A 21,280-nucleotide genomic window follows, 5' to 3' on the forward strand; every position below is an offset into this window, starting at 1 on the left:
AAAATCACACAACCAAACGAACGCCATCTGTTGGGAATAATAGTAGAAGAGAAATTCTATTCTAAATGGTAAGTTAAATGGTCGCGAGGTGGCGACAGTTGTTCCGAGTTTAAATTCTCCATTTTTTTTCTTGGTTTAATTTGAATCAACAGTTGATTGTTTTGGTTTAATTTTCCACAATTAAATCTAATTTGGTTTGATTCTATTATTTTAATCATTTTTTAGAATTTGTTTATTGTTTCTCTGTACTTTCTTGTATTAGTTAATTCGGTTGGTTTGTGCTTGTAAATTTTTTATGTTGGTACATTGGTCAGCTCAAGTTGATTAAGTCTCGTTTTGGAACAATCAAAATGATTCATTTAAAATGATTCAAATTTAATCAATGGTAAGATTTCAGTGGATATTATTATTTTTTTTTATTATTGCAATCGAATTATCCTGTTGATTGTTAATTAGAAATGATCACCGGTAACCAGAAATTGTGCCAATAGAAAGATGATATTCTCCTTTATCCTTAAGTTGTTTTACTTGATCTTCTCATGTTAATTATGTGTTTGATTTTTTTTTATTTTCTTTTTCTCTCGATTAATTATCCAGGTAATATTCATCGATGGAGCTTGAGAATAAATCGCAAGGATGAAGAAACTTGAGGAAAAATTCTTGTAAAACCCAAAGCAAAGATGAAGGATTGATCGGAACTCTTTTTCTTTCACCAGTGAGAGTAATTAAAGAGAGACTCTTCAAGTCCAAAAGAAATGGTCAACCCATGGGAATAAAAGAAAAAAGAGTCAAGCAATTTAATCTAATCACCTTAATAACCAAATCAATGGTGCAAAAAGAGAAAAGGAGAAGCTCAACATTAACGAAATCTCTCACTCTCTCTCTCTTCTTCAACTTAAGCTTGTCCACCTTCACTTACCTTGGAGTTACTCTAACTTTAACTCTAAATGATTAGTTAACAGTCAATTTCCAATCATGAGAAAATTGTAAATCTCATTAAAAATGGATTGATGTAAATTAACTGATGATAAAAAAGACAAGAAAGTAACAGTTTAATAACAGAAATCACAGGAATACCATCAAGATACCATCCAAATAATTAAATGTGAAAAAAGAGGAAAAAGAAGGAGCAATCACTGGAAAGAAACTAAATATCATCAAGAGAGAGAAAAACAAAAAAAAACGAACCAACATAAAAAATAAGTAGGACATTGGAGAGAATCATAGAAACAGGTTTAGTATAAGCAAATTCGGTTGTGAAAAAAAAAGGTGAATGAAAAAAAGAAGCAAAAAAACAACCGAAAAAAGAGTCAAAAGTTTCATAAGAAGAAGATGAAAAAGCGACACAGATTGAGAGAGAAAAGAAGATAAAAAATGAAAGAAGAGACAAAAAAGAGATTATCAACAGTGTCCAATGGAAATGATGATAAATGGAAGATAAAAGAACGATAAAGAATGGAAGATATTACGTTACAATTGTGGGAGAAAGAAAATGATGATGAATGAAACTCGTAGATGGAGCTGGAACTTTGATTGATTCCAATTCTATGAATGAAGAGAAACAAATCAACTATCAAAGAAAAGGAATAAGATTAATTAGATTACAATAAATTTCTATTAATTTATTTCTTCGATAATTATTATTTCTCTAAAAAGAACAAAATTACCAACAATTTCATCCTCATCATCTTCTTCATCTTCTTTCCAATCAAGTGTAAAAATTGTTCGTTTTTCCATTTTCTTTTTTTTCTCTTGTTCTTTTCTCTCTTGTGTTTATTTTTGTTATTTCATCCATTAATTTTTTCTGGTTGTTTGTTTTTACTCTCTCATTGATTTTTCTTCCATCATCATAACAATCCAACGATCAAGTCAATTTGTTAATTGTTAATTAAAGAGAAAGAGAGAAGCGATTCAACTCTCAATGGGTTTGAATCTCTTTGTTTGTTCACACCGATTTAATTGTTAATCGTATCGATTGGATTTTCGTTGACCATTATTCGTACATTTCCAATATTCAATTGAGAAATAGAATTGGATAAATTGTCATAATTAGTAAATGAGAAAGGTGAGCTAATTATTATTTCGCAATTATGATTCTCCTCATTTTCTGTTACTCTTATTATGATGAAATGGTGAGAAGAGGGAGAGATAATATTACTTTTTCCCCTTCTCTTGTCCTCGTGCTTCTTTCTCCCTCTTTCTCTTTTTCTCTCTTTCTTATTTACTATCAATTTTTACTCATTCATTCATCATCTTCTTTTACTCATACTCAGTATTTACCTGTTTTCCAGTCGATTTTTATGAATGAATTTCAGTGAGGAGAAAATGATTGAGTAAAAGAGAAAGTGAAAAATAAGAAAACAAATTCAAATTATTTTTCTTTTCTTTTCTCTAACATTTTCCACTATGATTGCTCTGTGTTAGAGTAAAAGTACTAATCAAACCTCATTAGATATTAATAGGTTTCCATCATTCATCAATCACAAATCGATTGTTAATCATCATCATCATCATATTTGCCGTTTAATTTACTTTTTGTTGATTTTGTTACACATTTTCAACTCTTTCTTTTCATCCTCATCTCTCTCTCTCTCTCTCTCTCATCTTATGTTATTACCATTGCCTGATGATTAAAAGTGTTGCAATGATAAGTGTTAACTATCATCTTTGTTAATCACAATTAAAGGTAAGTTGATGATAATAAAGTGATTCACCTCAACGTCTACTTTCAAAATGATAATATTATCAAATTAACAAATTGACAATCAAACAGTTTCATTTCAATTGTGATTAGTGTTTTGAAAGGTTAACGATATTTAAGATAATCAAATCAATTTTTTACACATTAGTTGATTTCTGTACTTAAGTGATTAACAAATTAATTTACTAATCTAATATATTACAATGTAGATTGTAGGATAAATTGATAAATTTGTAACAATCAGTTTAACCATTTGCAACGGAAATCAAATCATCTAAACGGAAGGGAAATGAAACCAAATTAGTTAATCTAATTAACACCATAACTAAAACATTCACAATTAGTGATTACCTTTAACTGTTTACATTAAATATTGATGATTGTAATTGAGACAAAATTAGCTCAATTTAAACTCCTTTAATATTTATAATCCGTTCTTACAATCAACTAATATAACAGTTAATTAGTTAATTACAATCTTATCCTTTTGGTTATTCAATAGAATCAACAATTTATATAATTGTAACCACAACAATTAATTTAACCCAATTTAGGATCATCAACAAATCAAATTGAAAATGAGTGAAAATGGACTTACCGGTGAAACTAAATTAGCCTCGTTGATTAACTTTGACCAACAATTACCTTACATTGAATCAAATGGTGAACTAATTAAGATGAAAAAAGTGCCAACAATTAACTCAATTGAAGTAACATTTGTTGTACCTCGTTACATTGGATCAATACAGAAAGTCCCATCGATGTCTGATCTATCCGAAGACAATTCAAATGGTAAGTGACAATTAACTAATTTCTCTGACAATTTAAATCATTTCATCGTAAATTACATAATATAAATATAAATTGGGGTTATAATTGTTGTGAATACAAACAAACAATGAACTCAATTAACTCTTAATTTCCAACAGTGACCTTATTATATTGTCTCTGTCTCTTATTATGACAATTTGTTGATTAACACTAATTATAATCTCTTAATTATATTATTACTTTAACTTTATTATGATGATGATACACTCAATCTAATTAATTATCTAATCAAATCTAATTGTGAGTATCATTTGCCATTGATCAACAATTTACTCTCACCCAGTGATTGACTTGATTTATTTTTCTCAATCCATTCATCAATTCAAACCAATCATCAACCTAACAATCAAGTTGAACAGTCAATTGTAATCACAATTAATTAATTACTCTTATGATGATAATATCATAATTACAGTTTCCTAGAAACAATGTTTACAGTGTTAATCATCAATACAATTATCAATTAATCAGAATCTTATTTATATTCAAACTAGATTAACGTTAATTGTTACCAAAAATTCATAACTAATTAATGTTAACCAAAATCTGATTAAATCTTTGTAAAGACAAAACAAAAATAATAGTTAATTGTTACACTTAATTGTTACACTGATCCTGAACTTGATCAGACAATTTAGATGAACTTAATTTTATTAATAAACTTTAAATTGTACACAATTAACTTTAAGCTACTCTCTTTTAATCAAGTTAATCATGATTTATTTGATTACAATTATATTTTCTTAAATGAATTCATTGACAATCAATTAATCATTTTTCATGAAATAGCAATTGATTAACTAATATACTTTTAATCATTAATAACAATCAACTAATATATTTCTTAAACAATTTAATATCTTATTGTATATTTGATATACAATTTGTACTTATTTAATTTACTGTCAATTGATTTTGATTAAATTAAATCTAGTTGATGATGATGATTATGATATTATGTCTCGTAAATAATTCAATTAAATTGAATTAACTTACTAACTATGAATGAAATTTAACAAAGTCACACAATTAACTGAATCTAAAATGAGCAAAGTTAAATAGTTGATAATTTGAAGCAAATTTGTTGATTAAATTCAGTGTCAACAACAATATAACACTTAAATGCAATTCAAAATGAAGACAATTAGTTACAATTAACTTGATTAACATTGTTTCATACACTAAATAACACAATTAGATAATCACTTGATCACAATAAAAGTCACAAGTAAAAAAAAAAGTTAATCGTAACCATAAATCATATTAAATTGTAACTAAAATAGTAAATCAAATTCACAATTAACTAATAGAGATTAAAAAAGAAACAATAAAATGGCTGGAAAGAATGTTAATCAAATATAATTATTGACAAACTGTCATGTTAATAGTCAACAATTAAGGAATGAAAGTAACAATTAAAACAATGATTAGAAATGAGTTCGAAACTAAAACTATTATCTCCGAAACTTTTTCTCTCTTTCGAAAGTTTCAAAATCGTAAATTTAATCCATGAGAAAATCCATAAGAATATTAACTTACCTTTCAGGTGAATTAATATTATCCATAGAAAAATCTTCTTTGTAATAATATTTTTCATCGACTTGTCTTCATCCTTATCTTCATCTTTATCTTCATCTTCTCACCTTATTGTTACCCTACAATGTTTACGAGTTTTCTCCAAATCTTACCTGCGTAAGGTGTTTCTCTCTCTCTCTCTCTCTCTCTCTCTCTCTCTCTTCACCTTATTTTAGTGAGAGACAAGGGGAGTTGACCATCACTCTAAGGGTCATTTTATCCTCACTTAGTGGGTCAATTTTTTTCTTGTTACTTCTTAGTAACTTTTTCCTTACCTTTAGGTAATGATTTATGATTATGGTTAGTTTATAGTTGTACGAAAGGTCAATCAAGTGTTTACACACCATTGTGTGTATTTTTCATACCTGTAACCCTCCCACTCTCTCACCTGATATATTTTATGATATAAATATCTCAACTTTTATGAGAAAAAAAAGTTTTAAAACTTTTTTTTTGTTCGATATAAAAATTGATAAATTACATTGAATGTCCTCCATGTAATAATATTTAATATCATTTGTGGTTACACACACATAATAATACACAAGTAAATGAGTGTTTATCAATATTTCTGATTAAATTGTTGTGTTAATTAAACCGGAAAAATGATTGATTTAGTCACAATCAAATGAGTAACACAATTTAAATTTAAATTGATAAAAACTTTGTTTTATTTTCCATTCATTTCCGTTGCCATTTAATCATAACAACAATCATAACGTAAATGAAACAAAAACAACAACAATTAACTGAAATCAATACAATTGTACATCTAATTTTGTTTTCTCATCATCATCAAACAATTAACTAACTTTCTTCAATCCCAATCATATGATTTACCTTTACCCTGAAAATATAATGTTATCAATTCTCATGTCCATAATTATCAGCACTTAAATGTGTTAACATTTTAACACTTAATTGTTACAATTTAGTTAATAGTGTGAAACTTTGAAGGTTAAACTAATGTTTAATCATAACCATTACAATATTGATAATGATTACAATCTTCATCTATTTCAATGTTAGTTTTTTAAGGTGTGACCTTTGATAACGAAGCGTTTGTTTTGAAAATAAAAAAAGTTCTAATCGTTGTAACGAAGCGATGTTAACTCTCTAGGGCGTTTACTGTTAATTAACCGCATCTTTAACATGAATTAAGTAACAATTAATTGTTATCCATAATAGTTGACGAAAATATAAACAATTTAATCAATACAACATCAATGGTCAATATTAATTTGATAGTAGGGAAAACTTTTCTAGTAAATGAAATGTCATTGATAAGTAATTATTACATTTGAATTTACCTTAATTATTTGTTAGTTAATTAGTCATGTTAATTAAGTATCGTAACATTAGATAATTTATCTTACTTGACTTTTCTTTTCTTTTCTTCATCATCATCATCAATTCATTCATTGAGTTGAATTTTATTCCTAAGAAATTAGGTTCCCATGGAGGTCAGTGATTCTGTTTTGTTCTTATTTATCATCTTTATCTTCATTTTCACCAGGTAATATGATTTGATTACAAGGACTTTTCCTCGTCATCTTCATCATCATCATCATCTTCATCTTCATCTTCACTTTACTCTCCCTTCTCCTTTGCCTCTTTAATCATATGCTGAGAGATGATTTGGTTGAGTGGTCACCAATTCCAGAACGCAGCTCACCCGTGACCATCTTATATATTAATACTCACTAGAAGATGCGGAGAAGATGATGATGATGATGATGAGAGAGAAAAGTAAAAGATGAAGTAGATACACTTTTTTTTTCTTCGATAATTTTGACTCTATTTATTTAGACTCATTTGATTTGAGAAGCAACAATCTTAAGACCTGAATCTTCATCTTCATCATCATTATCATCATCATCATCATCACTTCATCTCTAGTAAATGATGAAAAAAAAACGTATCACTTGCACCTCCCTCCCTCCACCTCCTCCTCTCATTGAGAGGTTAATAATAATGTTACCTGTGCATAATATTTTCATACAATATCAGTAGTAGTTTATTTATTTGTATCAATTTAGCCCTTAGGGTAAACTGATGGTTCACTTTGCTATCTTCTTGACCAGTTTACAAGTTTGAGAGAGTAATTCTGTCAATTACTACTATTATCATCTTCATCTTCATCATCATCATTATTATTGTTATTAAGAAGACTGTAAATTATTTTGTATTCAAGTTAATTCACTTTTACGATTGGAGTGAAGAAAAAAAAAAGAGAAAAATATTAATTTATATTAATCATAAAGCAGAATTTGATAATTTGGTGGGAAAAAAGTGACCCTGACTGGCCAATCCCGTAAATGAGTTTTTCGTTTTCACTTTTCGATCATTCTAATCCTAATCATGCTAATAATGTCCTTGATTAATGTCCTTCAATTTCCTTATCATTAAAAATCAATAATCAGAAAATGATGATGTTTAACTTAACCTATCACACCTTGTGAAGTGATAACTTATTGTAAGTAAATCAGAGATACGATATGAGAGAGACAAAAACTTACCTGTTAACATTTACTGTCATTTTGTATCTTCAGGTAAGATGAAGGTGAGAGAGAGAGAGAGAGACAGAGAGAGGGAGTATGAAGGGGAGGCCTTACTTCCGGTTAAACGATTTTTTAATTAGTTTTAATTTGCTAATTACTTTGAATGATAAAAAGCTAATAGGGTCACTTATTGATAATGATAATGGTTTCAAGTAAAAGTAATAATGATATTAATAATATCTGATTGAGAAATTACTTTAATAAGTATTAACCTGTTATTTTAATGTGACTGCTGCTTTTGTATAATGATGAAAATGAGGTTATAATCATCATCCTCATCATCATCATACACCTTTCTACTTCATGATAATCTTGCTCACCATTTTCATCATCGTTATTTTTTTTATCTCCCCTGGTTGTGATTGTTTCGGTTGGTTGATCACACAGGCCTTCAAGATGCTCTGCACTGAATGAGAGATGATGATGTTGATGATAATGTCCTCAGGCCATTTTCTTACCTGAAAAATAATATATAACTTGGACTGTCCTTCGTTGTTTATTATTTTTACCTGATAAACTTTTTTTCTTCTCTCTCTCTCTCTCTCTCTCTCACTCTTTATCTCTCCTTCTGTTTAAAAGAAGAGAAAAAAAATCGAGTCCTTTTAACTCAACCTCTTTTTCCTCTTTAATATTGTCTAATCTGTTCTCTGACCTCTGTCTTATCCTCTCTCTCTCTCATCATGATCATCTTTTAAATTTTCTCTCATATTCATCTTTAAATTCGTTTTCTATGGGAAATAAATATAACTTATAACCCACTTTTCTTTTGTTGGTCATCTTTACCGTTTATCAACTTTTCTCTCTCTCTATTTGTGACCTCAACTCTTTACTTTTATTTTGCTGTGAAAAGAATATTATTGTTACCCGTCGAACGTTGACCCTTTCTTGACCAATACTTTTCTCTCTGGGATGAGGGAGACTTAGACCGGTGGTGGACAGAGAGAAGGAGCGAGTGAGCTGCCTGCAGGTTCTTTTAAAGCAACTGTACTCCTATTGACCACTTGTCTTTAGGCCTTTGACCTTCAATAATAATAACTGACCAAAAGGAAAGGGCAACTTGCTTTGAAAATTAAATCTTCCCAACGAAAAGATAATATTGTTACCATAGTGAATTATATTAAGAAATCATCATAAAGACGATATCATATTAAAGGTTGAAAGGGAAAGTTCAAAGATTTAAATGAAGAGAGAGAGAGAGAGAAAATTTCTTGGGAGCTTTTCAAGAAATGGGCAAAAGTCTTGTAAACAAAGTCAAAGAAGTGCAAAGTTTAGACTGACCATTTGACCTCAACTTGTAGATGGAAAAATAGAAAGAGAGAGAGAGAGAGTGACCCTTAACAGTGACCTTAGATTTTGTAAACATAGAACCAAGTAAACTAAGCAAAATCAACGGGTAGTTTCAAAAACGATGGTGAGAACGAATTCTAATAAAAAAACTTAGTCACAGAAAAAGCTGAGAGAGAAAGAGAGATGATGAAGATGAAAAAGGGAAATGGAGGAGGAGAACTTTGTTTTAGGATAAATTCTAAGCAGAAAGAAAAAAACTGACCACAAGAAACAAAATGTTCAAAACGAATCGCGATCTCCTGTTATCAATATTACAACAGTAAAACGATGATAAGGAAGATAACGATGGTGAAATTGAAGATACATCTTCTCACGATGATGATAATGATCTCTCTCTCTCTCTCTCTCTCTCTCTCTCTCTCTCTCTCTCTCTCTCTGGTGATAGTCGATGATATTATTTACTTTAGTTACCAATGTTACTTTTTCTCGTTTTCATTATCATCATCTCTGTTAACTTAATGATAACCTTTTCATTTCTCTCCCTCTCTTTCTCATCTTCCTTGACCATGGACTTTAAGTCTTATTTATTTTCTGGTTGACCTGTTAACTTTGACCTGTGAAAATCAAACTTGTTCAGCCTTTTCTGGTTTCAAAGATAAACAATAAACAAAAACAAAACAAATGTAATCTCGCCTTTCAATTAATTTACAATATTACACTTACTATTAATGTAACGTTTAAATAATTCATAATGAGAATTTTTTTTCTCACTCAATGTTAGAGTCTCTTTTAATTATCGGTAACAATTTGATTCCTTATTGTAAGAGTAATCAATAAATTTCTGTGCAATATTATTTACTGATTCATTCAAGCAGCAATTGTGTAGGTGTGAGTAAAAAAATTCACTTTCATTGATTATTTTAAACTCAATTCAATCAATTGATTTAGTTTTGAAACTTTTTCTAACAATTATTAATAGTTGTTGCCTCTGATTTAGATTAATCATCAATATTGATTGTTAATGCTTCCGATTACAATTAAGTATTAATAGTTGAATTTATATACCAATTGTAGATAATTACAAATCAGTAGTTACATTTAATTGTCAGCATTAAATTGATTGTTGATAAAACTATTTAAACAGTTTCCTAAACAGTCAAGAGATGGCATTGAAATTGCTGTTAATTGTTGAAAGTCAAGTTAATTGTATTTTGATTGTTCAATTGTAAACAGTTTTAACAATTAATTGTTCAATAAATCTCATAGATCTTTGGTAATGATTTAGATATTCAATTTAAATTTATTAATCGTGATTCGTAATAACTGATTTAATATGCTTAGAATTGATTAATTGCCATGTTTATAGTTAATCACTCAATTTAATTACGTTAATCAATTTCATAATTACTAACTCAATATTTTTTTACCTTTAATTTACTAATTGATTTGTATTAATTAAACCGATTCCCTTAATCAACTGTTGCAATTATAATCTCCATGTAAAGCTAATTGTTGTAACTAAATTAAGATGATTCAAATTGAAGATCAGAGCAAAATTAAGACAATTAAGAGTTAAAATTATTTGTATTACGTGAATTGAATCATCAACAATTTGAAATTATTTCATCAACAATCAACAAAATTCAGTAAATGTTAAAAAAATGAAACATTCATCTTGGAATGAGCTGAAAAAAATAATGATAACTACAATCACTTAAATTGTTACAATCAAATATGTTCACTTTCAATGGTTTCATCAATATGAAAATGAAATTAATGAAAATTTCATGATGATATTGATCATGCTGATGTTGATAATTACAATGATGAGCATGAAGATAAATCCAGGAACAATTATCATCTTGAATTCTGATGATCAAGTTCATTCCCATTGAAATGAACAATCAACTCAACGAAAAAAAAAATTTCTCATTAAAAAAGAGATTCATCCGAACCATGGGCTTGTCCCTGAATGAATTCTGAGCTATATGAGCTCAGAATTTATCAAATATCAGAATTGAAATATTATGTAAATTGAATAAACTGATATACTTCCTGGTGTATATTAGATTTACCAATAATCAACAAACTTTGAATTAACTTTTCCCCCCTTACTTTTAACTAAATCAGTTGAAATTGAAATTGGAGATAATAGAAAAAAAAATCATGAAAACAATTAATCAGATTAATCAACTAACTATATTATTATTACATGAATGTAAACATATTAAACTGAATTAAGATTAACCTTCAATGTTGATGGTTCAAGTTGATTGTTGATTGTTATACCGGAAATAACGTTTATCTTGATTATCTTGACTACTACTACTATTATCAGGTCTATTTGTCTTAATTGTTATAGTGATTAGAGTAGATTTAACTTTAACTCCAAGAATCCATATCCAATATAATCTGAATTATAATCCACCCAAGGACATGAACTGAATAATATCTTGATTGGTGAGAAACCTTGAAATCAAATGTATCAATTGAAACCTTTATGTTTTTTTTTGCACTTTTCCCAATCAAATAACAGTAAACAATAATAAAGTTATATGACAATCAACAACAATTAACAAATAGTCCGAAAAATTCAATGTATAATCATTGGGTATCAATGACAACAATCAATTAACTGTATTGTCACAATCAACAACACCAGAAACTTGATTAATATTAAGAGTTACTTTTAATATTAATTGATTATCACCAATGATTATCAAAGTTGTTTTGTTTTTTGATTCTTGGTTTATCACAATTAAAACACAATCAATTGATAACAATTTATTATTATTATTTGAATAATATATCTCCAAAGGATCAGGTTGATATCTAACAATTAACATTGAACAATTTAACTTTAGTTAAATTGTTATCTATCTAAAAACAGAAGCACTTTACTAACGGAAACTAAATCGGAAATTTAAATTGTTTCAAATCAATTGGTAACAATTAACAAACACTCCTCTGGTTTTTAATTATTATAATCATTTACATTTGAAAGTTAATTAAACAAAACAAAACAATTAACTAATCAACCCTCAAAATTGAAACTGTCAATCAATGATCAAAGTCATGGTTATACAAGTTGATTATGGTTGGCATTAGATTAATGTTTTAAATTGTTACAATCAGTAAATAACAATAACAGATTAACAATATAAGTAAATAATTAGTCAAACAATTAAAAGTGACATTCACCTAATTTAAATGCTGTTAATTTAGTTAATCTCTTGATTTGTTTTTTCGTGATCACAATTAATTGTATTGTATTAATGTGTAGTCTCCTAATTGTTTTGAGTTTGTCCCTCAAACAATTAGTTAATTATATTGGAAATTTAAATTAAAATGATTGTCTCTTTTTTTCAAATCAATTTAAATGGCGGTAAATTTTTTTCCCTCCGGAAATGTTAATCAATAGATTAATCCAGTTAATCCTAAATCTAATCCAGTAAATAATATTAACAATTAGTTTATTATCAACACCTCAATGGTTAATTATAAATTGTAATCATTTTTTTCCCAGTTATTATCATTATTATATCACCAATTTGATTATCAGTTAATTGTGTTGAATGTTTGAAACATTTAATTGCTGTTAATGATTAACGTTTCATTTTGATTGTGCACTTTAATCAATATCTTGATTTGTAGACTTGGTTAACATTCAATGACAGTTAATTGTCAACCTTCAAACCTTAATGATTAACATTGAAGAGAAATTTATTTTGGACAATTAGTTAATCATTTCAATTGAGATTTATCCTTCTTCCCTGAGTTTATTTTTATCAAATAAAATCAATTAATTGTTACCATTTATCAGCTTACCACAATTGAAACAATTAACAATAATAATATAACAACAACAACAACAACAACAACAATTAACAATAAAAATTATCAAGTTAAATTTGAACAACTAAATCAAAAAAAAAGATTCACGGAAATGTATTGATACAGTTAACAACAATTAGCTGAATAGTTGAATAAGTTAAATTGTTTTACCATCAGTGTTTATGTTAATTGTAAATCTAAATAAAAAATCTCAATCATTTTGATTTAGTTGTAATCATAATTATTCAAAACTAATCAAAAATGAGAAGATTTCAAAAGTGAAAACTTATTAAATTGCCTCGAAAATGATTTCAATTTAAATTATAATCACATTGAGAGATTAGAGAGAGAGAGAGAAAGCAAATTAACAATCAAATCAAAACGATACTCATATGTACCAATCAATTGATTGATGATCAGTATTAATCACAATCATAATCAATCCAATGAATATAAACATTATATTGATTTACTAATTTGTTTGTATCAAGTAAATAATAATAATACAAGAAAGATAATCATACATATGAATCAATGGACTTGAACAGGTAAACACTTAAAAGATAAACTGACCAGTGGATCTATGGATGGACAACCCACTGAGTGAGTCATTCCACCCCCTAAATGATTGCATATTAATTGACCAAATGAAGATATGAAAACGTTAATAATAATATTCTTGATTCCCTTGATTGTTAAAGCTCATGTCAAATTGATTTGAATTAAATTAATTCTGGGCTTGGTTCATATTCATATCAAAAACTTACCTGTTGCTCATTTTTTTTTTCATGATTACAATTATAATTATATGATTATGATTACGATTCTATATATACACTGATTATATTGTTTTCTTCAAATTAACTAACTAACTAGAGGAAAAAAAGTTTTTTTTTGTTTTCTTTTCTTCCATTGATTTCAATGGGGATTCCCTGTTGTGAGATATTCATTTTCATTCAGTTGACTTTTGAATTGTTATCAGAATTAATTTCGCTGATTGTTGATAAGTTGATTTTTTTGTTCCTTTTCTCCAACAATTATTACAATTATTATTTCATTTGATGATGATGATGATGAGGATGGAGATGAAGATATCATATGTATTATTTGATGGTTTTACTTTATTTCTGTAAAAGTCAAAAGTAATTACCTTTAAATCAGTTGCATCATAATTAATAAATCAGTGAATTAAATTGTTTCCAAGTTCAGTTATTGGGTTGATTCTGGTTTTCTGGTTTGGTAATTGTGTTGATAGTTGATTTTGTTGCTGTTCCTTGTTGATTATTGATTAACACATTGATTGGTTAATATATTTGAATCTTGTTGATTGGTTTCAATGTTTTCCCATGAGTTTTTTTTTCACTCACCAACTCTCATTGAGTTAATGAAACAATTTATTTTTATATTGTGATTAAACTCCCACTGAGATTATGAGGTTAAGGTGGATTAGTTTCCCATTGGGATGATTGTGTCATTTGTAGTTATCATGATTAACTTGATGATGATGATGATTAGTGGGCAATCAGAAAACAAAAGTTATACATATTCAAACCTCTTGATGATTGCAATTTAATTAATCAAAAGGATAATAAGTATCATCATCTTAATACAATGATGATGATGATGATTGATTTGATTTTAAAACGATATCATTTAAATTACTCTTTGTCTCTCTTACCATTTAGATTAATCATTTTTTTTAGTGTATTAATTAATTGATCCAGTGGTTGGTGATGATTGTGATTAATTCAGTTACCAAATATCATCGTGATTAACTTTAATTTGATCATTTATTTACCATGGGAAATTAATCAACGCCCAAATACTGACCTGTTGATTAAGATGATGAACCTTATTGAAATTTCAGTAGCAATTGAAATTAATATGATTGATTAGTTAATTGTTACCTTTTTTCCTCTAGATAATCAATTATGTCTTTCATCAAGTTAATCGTAAACAAATTGTTTCAATGATCAGCAAATGATAATATATTGTTAGTCCTTGATTATGTAACAATTAACCAAGAGATAAGGTCTACAGTTTAAAAATTAAAGTTAATCACAATTAACTGATTTACTTTGTTATTATTACTAAACTTTTCAAGGTTAATATTTATAAACTTTTGATTACCAGTTTTGATTACATTAGACAATTACAATTAACATAATATAATTTAGTTAAGATTCCAAGGTTAATTTAGTTATTAATTAGCTGATTTAGCTTTTCGCGATCTGACAACTTTGATTAACCATTAATGGTTATCTCAAACAATCAGAGTAACAATTTGACAAACATGATAATTAAATGAAAATTAACAACCAACAATATAATCAAATGGTTTACTGATTTGCTACAATTTAGTTGATTTTTATTTAAATTAATTCACTTATGACCAAATATCATTATGACCTTTAATTGTTGATTGTTTGTCACTTGATTGTTGACCATTAACCGGAAACCAATTATAATATGAACATATATTTATATAATTAATAAACTAATTGTCACCACCTCCAACAACAATTAATATAATATCGTATATGAGTTATTAGATTTACAGAGCATTTAATTGTTGTGGAAGAAAAAAAAATTAAAGAAAACAATGAAAATTAATCAACTATTATTTTTGTGGTTCGTTGAAGGGCCAAGGTTAATCTTAAGATTATCCCATAACCTTTAATCCTCTATAATATTTGACTAATTGTGATTTAGTTTGGTAAAATGATTAACATTAACCAGTAACAATTAAGTAAAAATTACCGGACACAATGACAATCCAACCGAAACTCAATCTCAAATCTCTCAGGTCAGTTCAAGGTTTTTCTTGAATCTTAATTGTCCATCGTACATTTGATTGTCCATTTTATTTTTGTTACATAATATACTAATCTATTAATTGTTATCATGATGATTCTGATTCTGATTAAAGTAGTGACGATATTTAATTATGAAATAAACAAAAGTTGAACTTTTTTACTGCTTCTTTTTTGTTCTGATTTACATGATAACATAAATGATATTATTACTCAAGATTGAAGAGTGATAATGAATCAAGTGGACGATTGCCCTCAGGTCAAATAGCAATATTTTCTTTGTCTCCAACTCGACATCATACTGATATTCAGTTGATGATGTAGCATCTTGAGTGAATCTTGAAATAACCTGTTCATCTTCATCTTTATCAACGTTAATCACGATAGATTTAATTCAAAATTTCTCCTCCTCCCTTAGCATCTGATGAATGAAAAAGTAAAATGGATGAATGAAGACCGAGAAAGAGAGAGAGAGAGAGAGAGAGAGAGAGAGATTGAAGATGATGATGACCGGAAATGGTCAATTAATTGGAGTGAATGAGACAAGAAAAACTTTGCATCAACATCATTTTAAATTTCAATCTTTCAATGAATGAAAATATACCCTGAAGACATTTAAAACTTTTTACTATTAACAACTTTTAGTATTTTCAATACCTTAAGGGATATTCCCACAGAAGATGATGATGAGGGGATGACTTTTGTCGTCATCCATTCATCTTAACAGATCATCATCATCATCATCATCATCATCATAAGATTAGCATCCAAAACAGAGACTCTTGATTTTTTATCATCATCTTAATCATCACCATCAGTCATCATACTCCTTTATGTATCTTTTAATATCAACGTTACGCTTTGATAAACATTACATTCATTATCATTATCATTTACAAAAATAATGATTAATTAATAATCTCATTTAATTATCAGTTGGATTAACTTTAATCTTTAATTACCATTTGATTGTGTCAACTGTCAACAAACAATTTGATACAATCTACCGACTGTTAATCGACAATATCTTGAAGGCCAATTTACCGATCGTTTTTCGTTTCTAAAGATTATCAAGTTGAAAAGTGTTTCTTTCAATACTTTCGTCCCTTTTTTCATTAGAATTGAGATTTATCATCAAAATTTGTCGATCTCTCAATATCGACTGGTCAGAACTTTAAGTCACTATTCTGAGAAATTTTGTCACCAAGAAAAAACTTCGAAACTTTGACCTGAGAACATTTTAATAGATCGAAAGTCCATAATTCAAAATGACAATTATTTTCCACTTTGATTGTAAAATCCTAAAATCATTAATTGTTGTCAACAATTAAGAGGGTAAATTGTTTTCTTTTACACCTTTAATTAAATCTATAATTGTTGTAAATATTAATTATTGTGTCGATTCAATAAAATCAATTGTCTCGATCTTGATAATATCACAATTATCATTGAAAAGTAATTAATCTTTGTTAATTTTTCAGTTTAAAATTAACAATTTAAGTTGAAATTTAATTTTTCTGTTTACAAACAAAATGTTACCTGTTAATTGTTGTGATACAATTAACATTGTTTTTCAACAAATATACAATATTCAAGGTAAACGGAAAACCCAAACAAATTGATATTATAAGTATATCAATTGTACATGTTAATAGTTAATATCAGTTGAGTAGTTAGTTAATTGTTAAACATTAGCTTAACTAAATACACTTAATTTTCAACACGGTTGAGATTAACAGGTTAATACATGATAAATAAATTGTTATAATTCACAATTAACGTTACAATATTGTCTATAACTGATATGTATGAATTTGTTGATGGTTAACAATTTAACTGGTCTCAATTGATTTAGATCAGTTAATTGTCTATCATGATTTGTTTTCATTTTTGGAAAGTCAAAAAAAAAAGCCTCAAACTTACCCTTGATCTTGAACATTAATTAATCAGTTAATTGTAACAATTTAATTTATGCTTTACTTTGTCACTTCTCAACCCAAGAGATTACCTTTCATCTTAATTGTTGTCATTAACTAAATCAATCTACAGTTAATATCTGTCACAACAATTTATAATATGATACATCACTTTTAATCAGTCCATAAAATAGATTACAATCAATAATCAACAACAATTATAAGAGGATTTCAATTTGAATCGGAAATGATAAATGATCATTATCATCAGTTGATTGTCTTGATTATCATAATAATTATTTATCCAATTGATGCAAGTCTTTTTCATCACCATCACTGTTGATTAACTAGACTGTTGATTGTTAATTGTCCATTTAAAGGATGATAGAAGTGTAAAGATTTTGAGAGAGAGAGAGAAAAAGAAAAGTTTTTCAAGAGAAAACAAAAAGTTCTAAACGTTAGATAAGGTTCGTTGCAACGAAGCAACAAGTTCGTTAGATAAAAGTTTCAATTTCGTTTCATTAGTAACTGAAATTTTCCCCCTTCAGCTCAGTCAAAGTCTCTCTTTCTCTTTCTCATTCTCTTCCCCTCTCTTTCTTTCTTTTTTTTCTTTCTTTTTCTCTTTCTTTTCGTAATGATGATAATGATGATAAATCAATGAGTGAGCTGAGGGAGTGAGAGAGTGAGTAAGTGTTTATGTTGTGTGTTAAACAACCAGAATCAAAAGTTGAATTAACAACAACGTTTTTTTTTCAATAATCATTGATAATATATTAGTTTTTTAATTGTTTCTTAATTTACTTTACAATTACAATTAGTAAATAATGTAATCAACTCACTTTGCTCCCTAAACAAAATTTTACTCACTTTAATCTTGATCCTTGTTGTTGTCATAACTTATTGTTTTTTTTTGTGTTTCCAAAACTTAATCAACATCAACCTGTTGATTGTTTAGTTTTTTACTGTTTAATTTAATTTAGTTACAATTTAACTATTCACATCAACAGTTAACTTATACTCAATTTAATTAATTTATTTGGTGTCTTTTTTTTGTAAATTGTTGAGTTTATCATTAAATCAATTAACTGTTTATCCATTTACTTTTTGTGTGATCATTTGAATTGAATAACGAAAATCAATCTCAATCAAAATTGATTGAAATTTTGATTGTAATTAAATCTGTGACTTATTATTATTGTTTTTGTTGTTACTTGATTAACTAATTGATTGAATGACCATTCGGAATAATCAGAGGATGTGTTTAATTGTTTCATCAACAAATGAATTTAATAATCACCATGTTGGTATTAATGAATCTTCAACATTAAATGAAGCCCATTATCATCACAATCAACAGAATCATCATCATCACAATAATCAACAGCAACAACAATTGATTAATAATCATCAACAATTATTAAATAGTAACAATCAATCATTAAATAACAATGATAATAATAATTCATTTATGGAAACAATTTTACCTTATCAACATGATTCAATTATCGAGGTTAACGTAATTAATCAACCCCAAGTCTCTCATTTAAATGAAAGGTTAAGGTCAACATCTCCTGACCCTTCACCATATACAATGACCTATGCTCTTCTTACACCGACTTCCGGTTCAATCAATGTCCAGAGATCATCTTCATCTTCTTCATCAAATCACTTGGCTTCAATCCTTTCAAATCCATTGAATAGTAAGTGTGACAATTAATCAATTAAATTTAGAAAAAGAAGAAAAAAAAGAAAAGATAAACAAACAACTAATGTTAACCTCCCTCTGAGAAAGGGTCAAACTATAAATGGCCAATTTACTTGACCATTGGTCAAGTAATTCGAAAATCGCATTTTAAAACCATAATCAAGATGATGTTCTGTCCACTATTGTCCACTTTTATTCTTGTTAATTGTAGCTGACCAATAGTTTTATCTGTAAATACCAAAAGAATATGAAAAGTTTTCTTAGCTTTTGTTTTCCATTCATCTTTATCTTCATCATTTTCAATCAGTAAATTTCTCATATAACAATTTCTATTTACAAATTACAATCTTCTCTCTCTCTCTCATCATCATCATCATCATCTCTCTCTCTTATCTTATTCTCTCTGTCATAAAAAGACTCGAAAACAAAGGCCAGAGAAAAAGTCTCTCTCTCTCTCTCTCTGAAAGTCACGCTGAGATAACCAAATCTAGAAACTGACCTCATTTGTTGAAAGCATCGCCCCGCAACTTGACCACAGCACAAGTAATAACCATCATTGTCAAGTAAACAACCTTAGCCACTCTCTCACTCTGCTCTCTCGTTCCGGTAACTTATCATTATTTACATGGTTAAAAACAAAGATAATGATGAGAAATAATAACAAAGCAAGAAAAAAAAGCTCACCAATTTCAATGTAACCAAAACAACTTTCAAATATCAATAAGTTTCATCTGATAATATTATGAATGATAATCATTAGCACCACACCCTTTACACCATAGTCTTTAAATTCACCCTCAAAAACCATCACCAAAGGTGAAAAATGATTAACGATTGAAACTTTCTCACTCTCTCATGTAAAAAAGCCCTCTGGGTATATTATCTTGATGATATATCAACAGGTACATGATATTACTTGTACATAGATTTGTATTGATTGTTACCTTTACCTGTCTATGTTTATTTGTAGGTTAAGTACAAATAATGAGTTCGTTGTTGTTTTTCACAAAAACAAACATTTGTAAAGAAGTACAATTAAGGTGTAATTTAAATTAACCATTAATTGTTATTGTTAATCAGCGTGAAATTATATTCCTCTGACAATTTATCGATCACTTAAAGAAAAAACTTTCAACCCAAACAATGAATTTCAATTTCAACAACAATCAATAATCAGATTTGATCATTTCGATGTGCAACTGATCAACAACTAATAACAATTAAACTGAATTTTAATCAATGATAGTAATGTTCTCTCTCTCTCTCTCTCTCTCTCTCTCTCTCTCTCTGTCACTGTTATTGTTGTTTAATTGTTTCATGGGTAATTCATGCAAATTGTTTGATTAATTTTTATTTTCTTTGTCATTTAGTGTCTACGTTTGTTTGATTCTGTTTTCTCATTGTGAATACTCATTAGTAGTAAAAAAAATTAATTAGAAACTTATTTAGAAATGATTAACATAATTAAGATTCACCAAAATTTAAGGTTGATTAACACAATCAACAAGTTGACATAAGTTTATTGTTAATAAAGCAAAAAGGTTAAACCGGAAACTGTAGCTACTATTATTGTATAAGTGATTAAATATTTTACCAATTAAGCAGCTAATTAACTTTAGGTAGTCCAATGGATTTCTGTTAATTATCAAAACTTTAATTACTATTCAACATAAACAAAAAGCCTCCTCATCTTCAAAATTAAGACGGAAATGCACCTCTCTCTCTCTCAATCTGATGATGATGATGAAAGGTGAGCTTATGATGATGATGATGATGTAAACCTTTTGTTTTGAAATATTATCATTTACTGATTGCTGCATTCATGTTGATTGCTGTCGCTTTTTTTGTTGATATGATTGATAAACTAATTGCAATCAACAAGTAACTGTTACAATTTTATCTTGAATTTTTTGTCAACATTGACAATGTCAAGTTACAGTTTGTTTTTATCATAATTGAACACTCAACAATCAACAAAAAAGTTGCAGTTTTCATTTTAAATGTCAAAAAAACCCTAGGAACTGATTCTGATAACTTTGGTTAATTGTGATATGATT

General features: G+C 27.8%; 1 protein-coding gene across 5 annotated transcripts in view; it reads left to right on the forward strand.

Annotated features, from left to right (window-relative positions):
• The first annotated feature begins 130 nt into the window (after positions 1-130).
• Positions 131-21,280, forward strand: part of LOC128393311 (ETS-like protein pointed) — a 50,788-nt gene continuing 29,638 nt past the window's right edge. Inside the window, exons 1-4 of one of the 5 annotated variants that reach the window (XM_053353463.1) lie at positions 131-385; positions 598-2,065; positions 2,638-2,686; positions 3,256-3,493. In XM_053353463.1, the coding sequence (XP_053209438.1) occupies positions 3,280-3,493 (214 nt within the window). In that variant the 5' untranslated portion in view covers positions 131-385; positions 598-2,065; positions 2,638-2,686; positions 3,256-3,279. Of the gene's footprint in view, positions 386-597; positions 2,066-2,637; positions 2,687-3,255; positions 3,494-18,564; positions 19,219-21,280 lie in introns of those variants that run through there. The other 4 variants (XM_053353462.1, XM_053353461.1, XM_053353460.1 and 1 more) reach the window with 4 other exon arrangements.

This window comes from Panonychus citri, unplaced genomic scaffold (genome assembly GCF_014898815.1).
Source record: "Panonychus citri isolate SS breed McGregor unplaced genomic scaffold, ASM1489881v1 Contig00138, whole genome shotgun sequence".
Taxonomy (NCBI): Eukaryota; Metazoa; Arthropoda; class Arachnida; order Trombidiformes; family Tetranychidae; genus Panonychus; species Panonychus citri.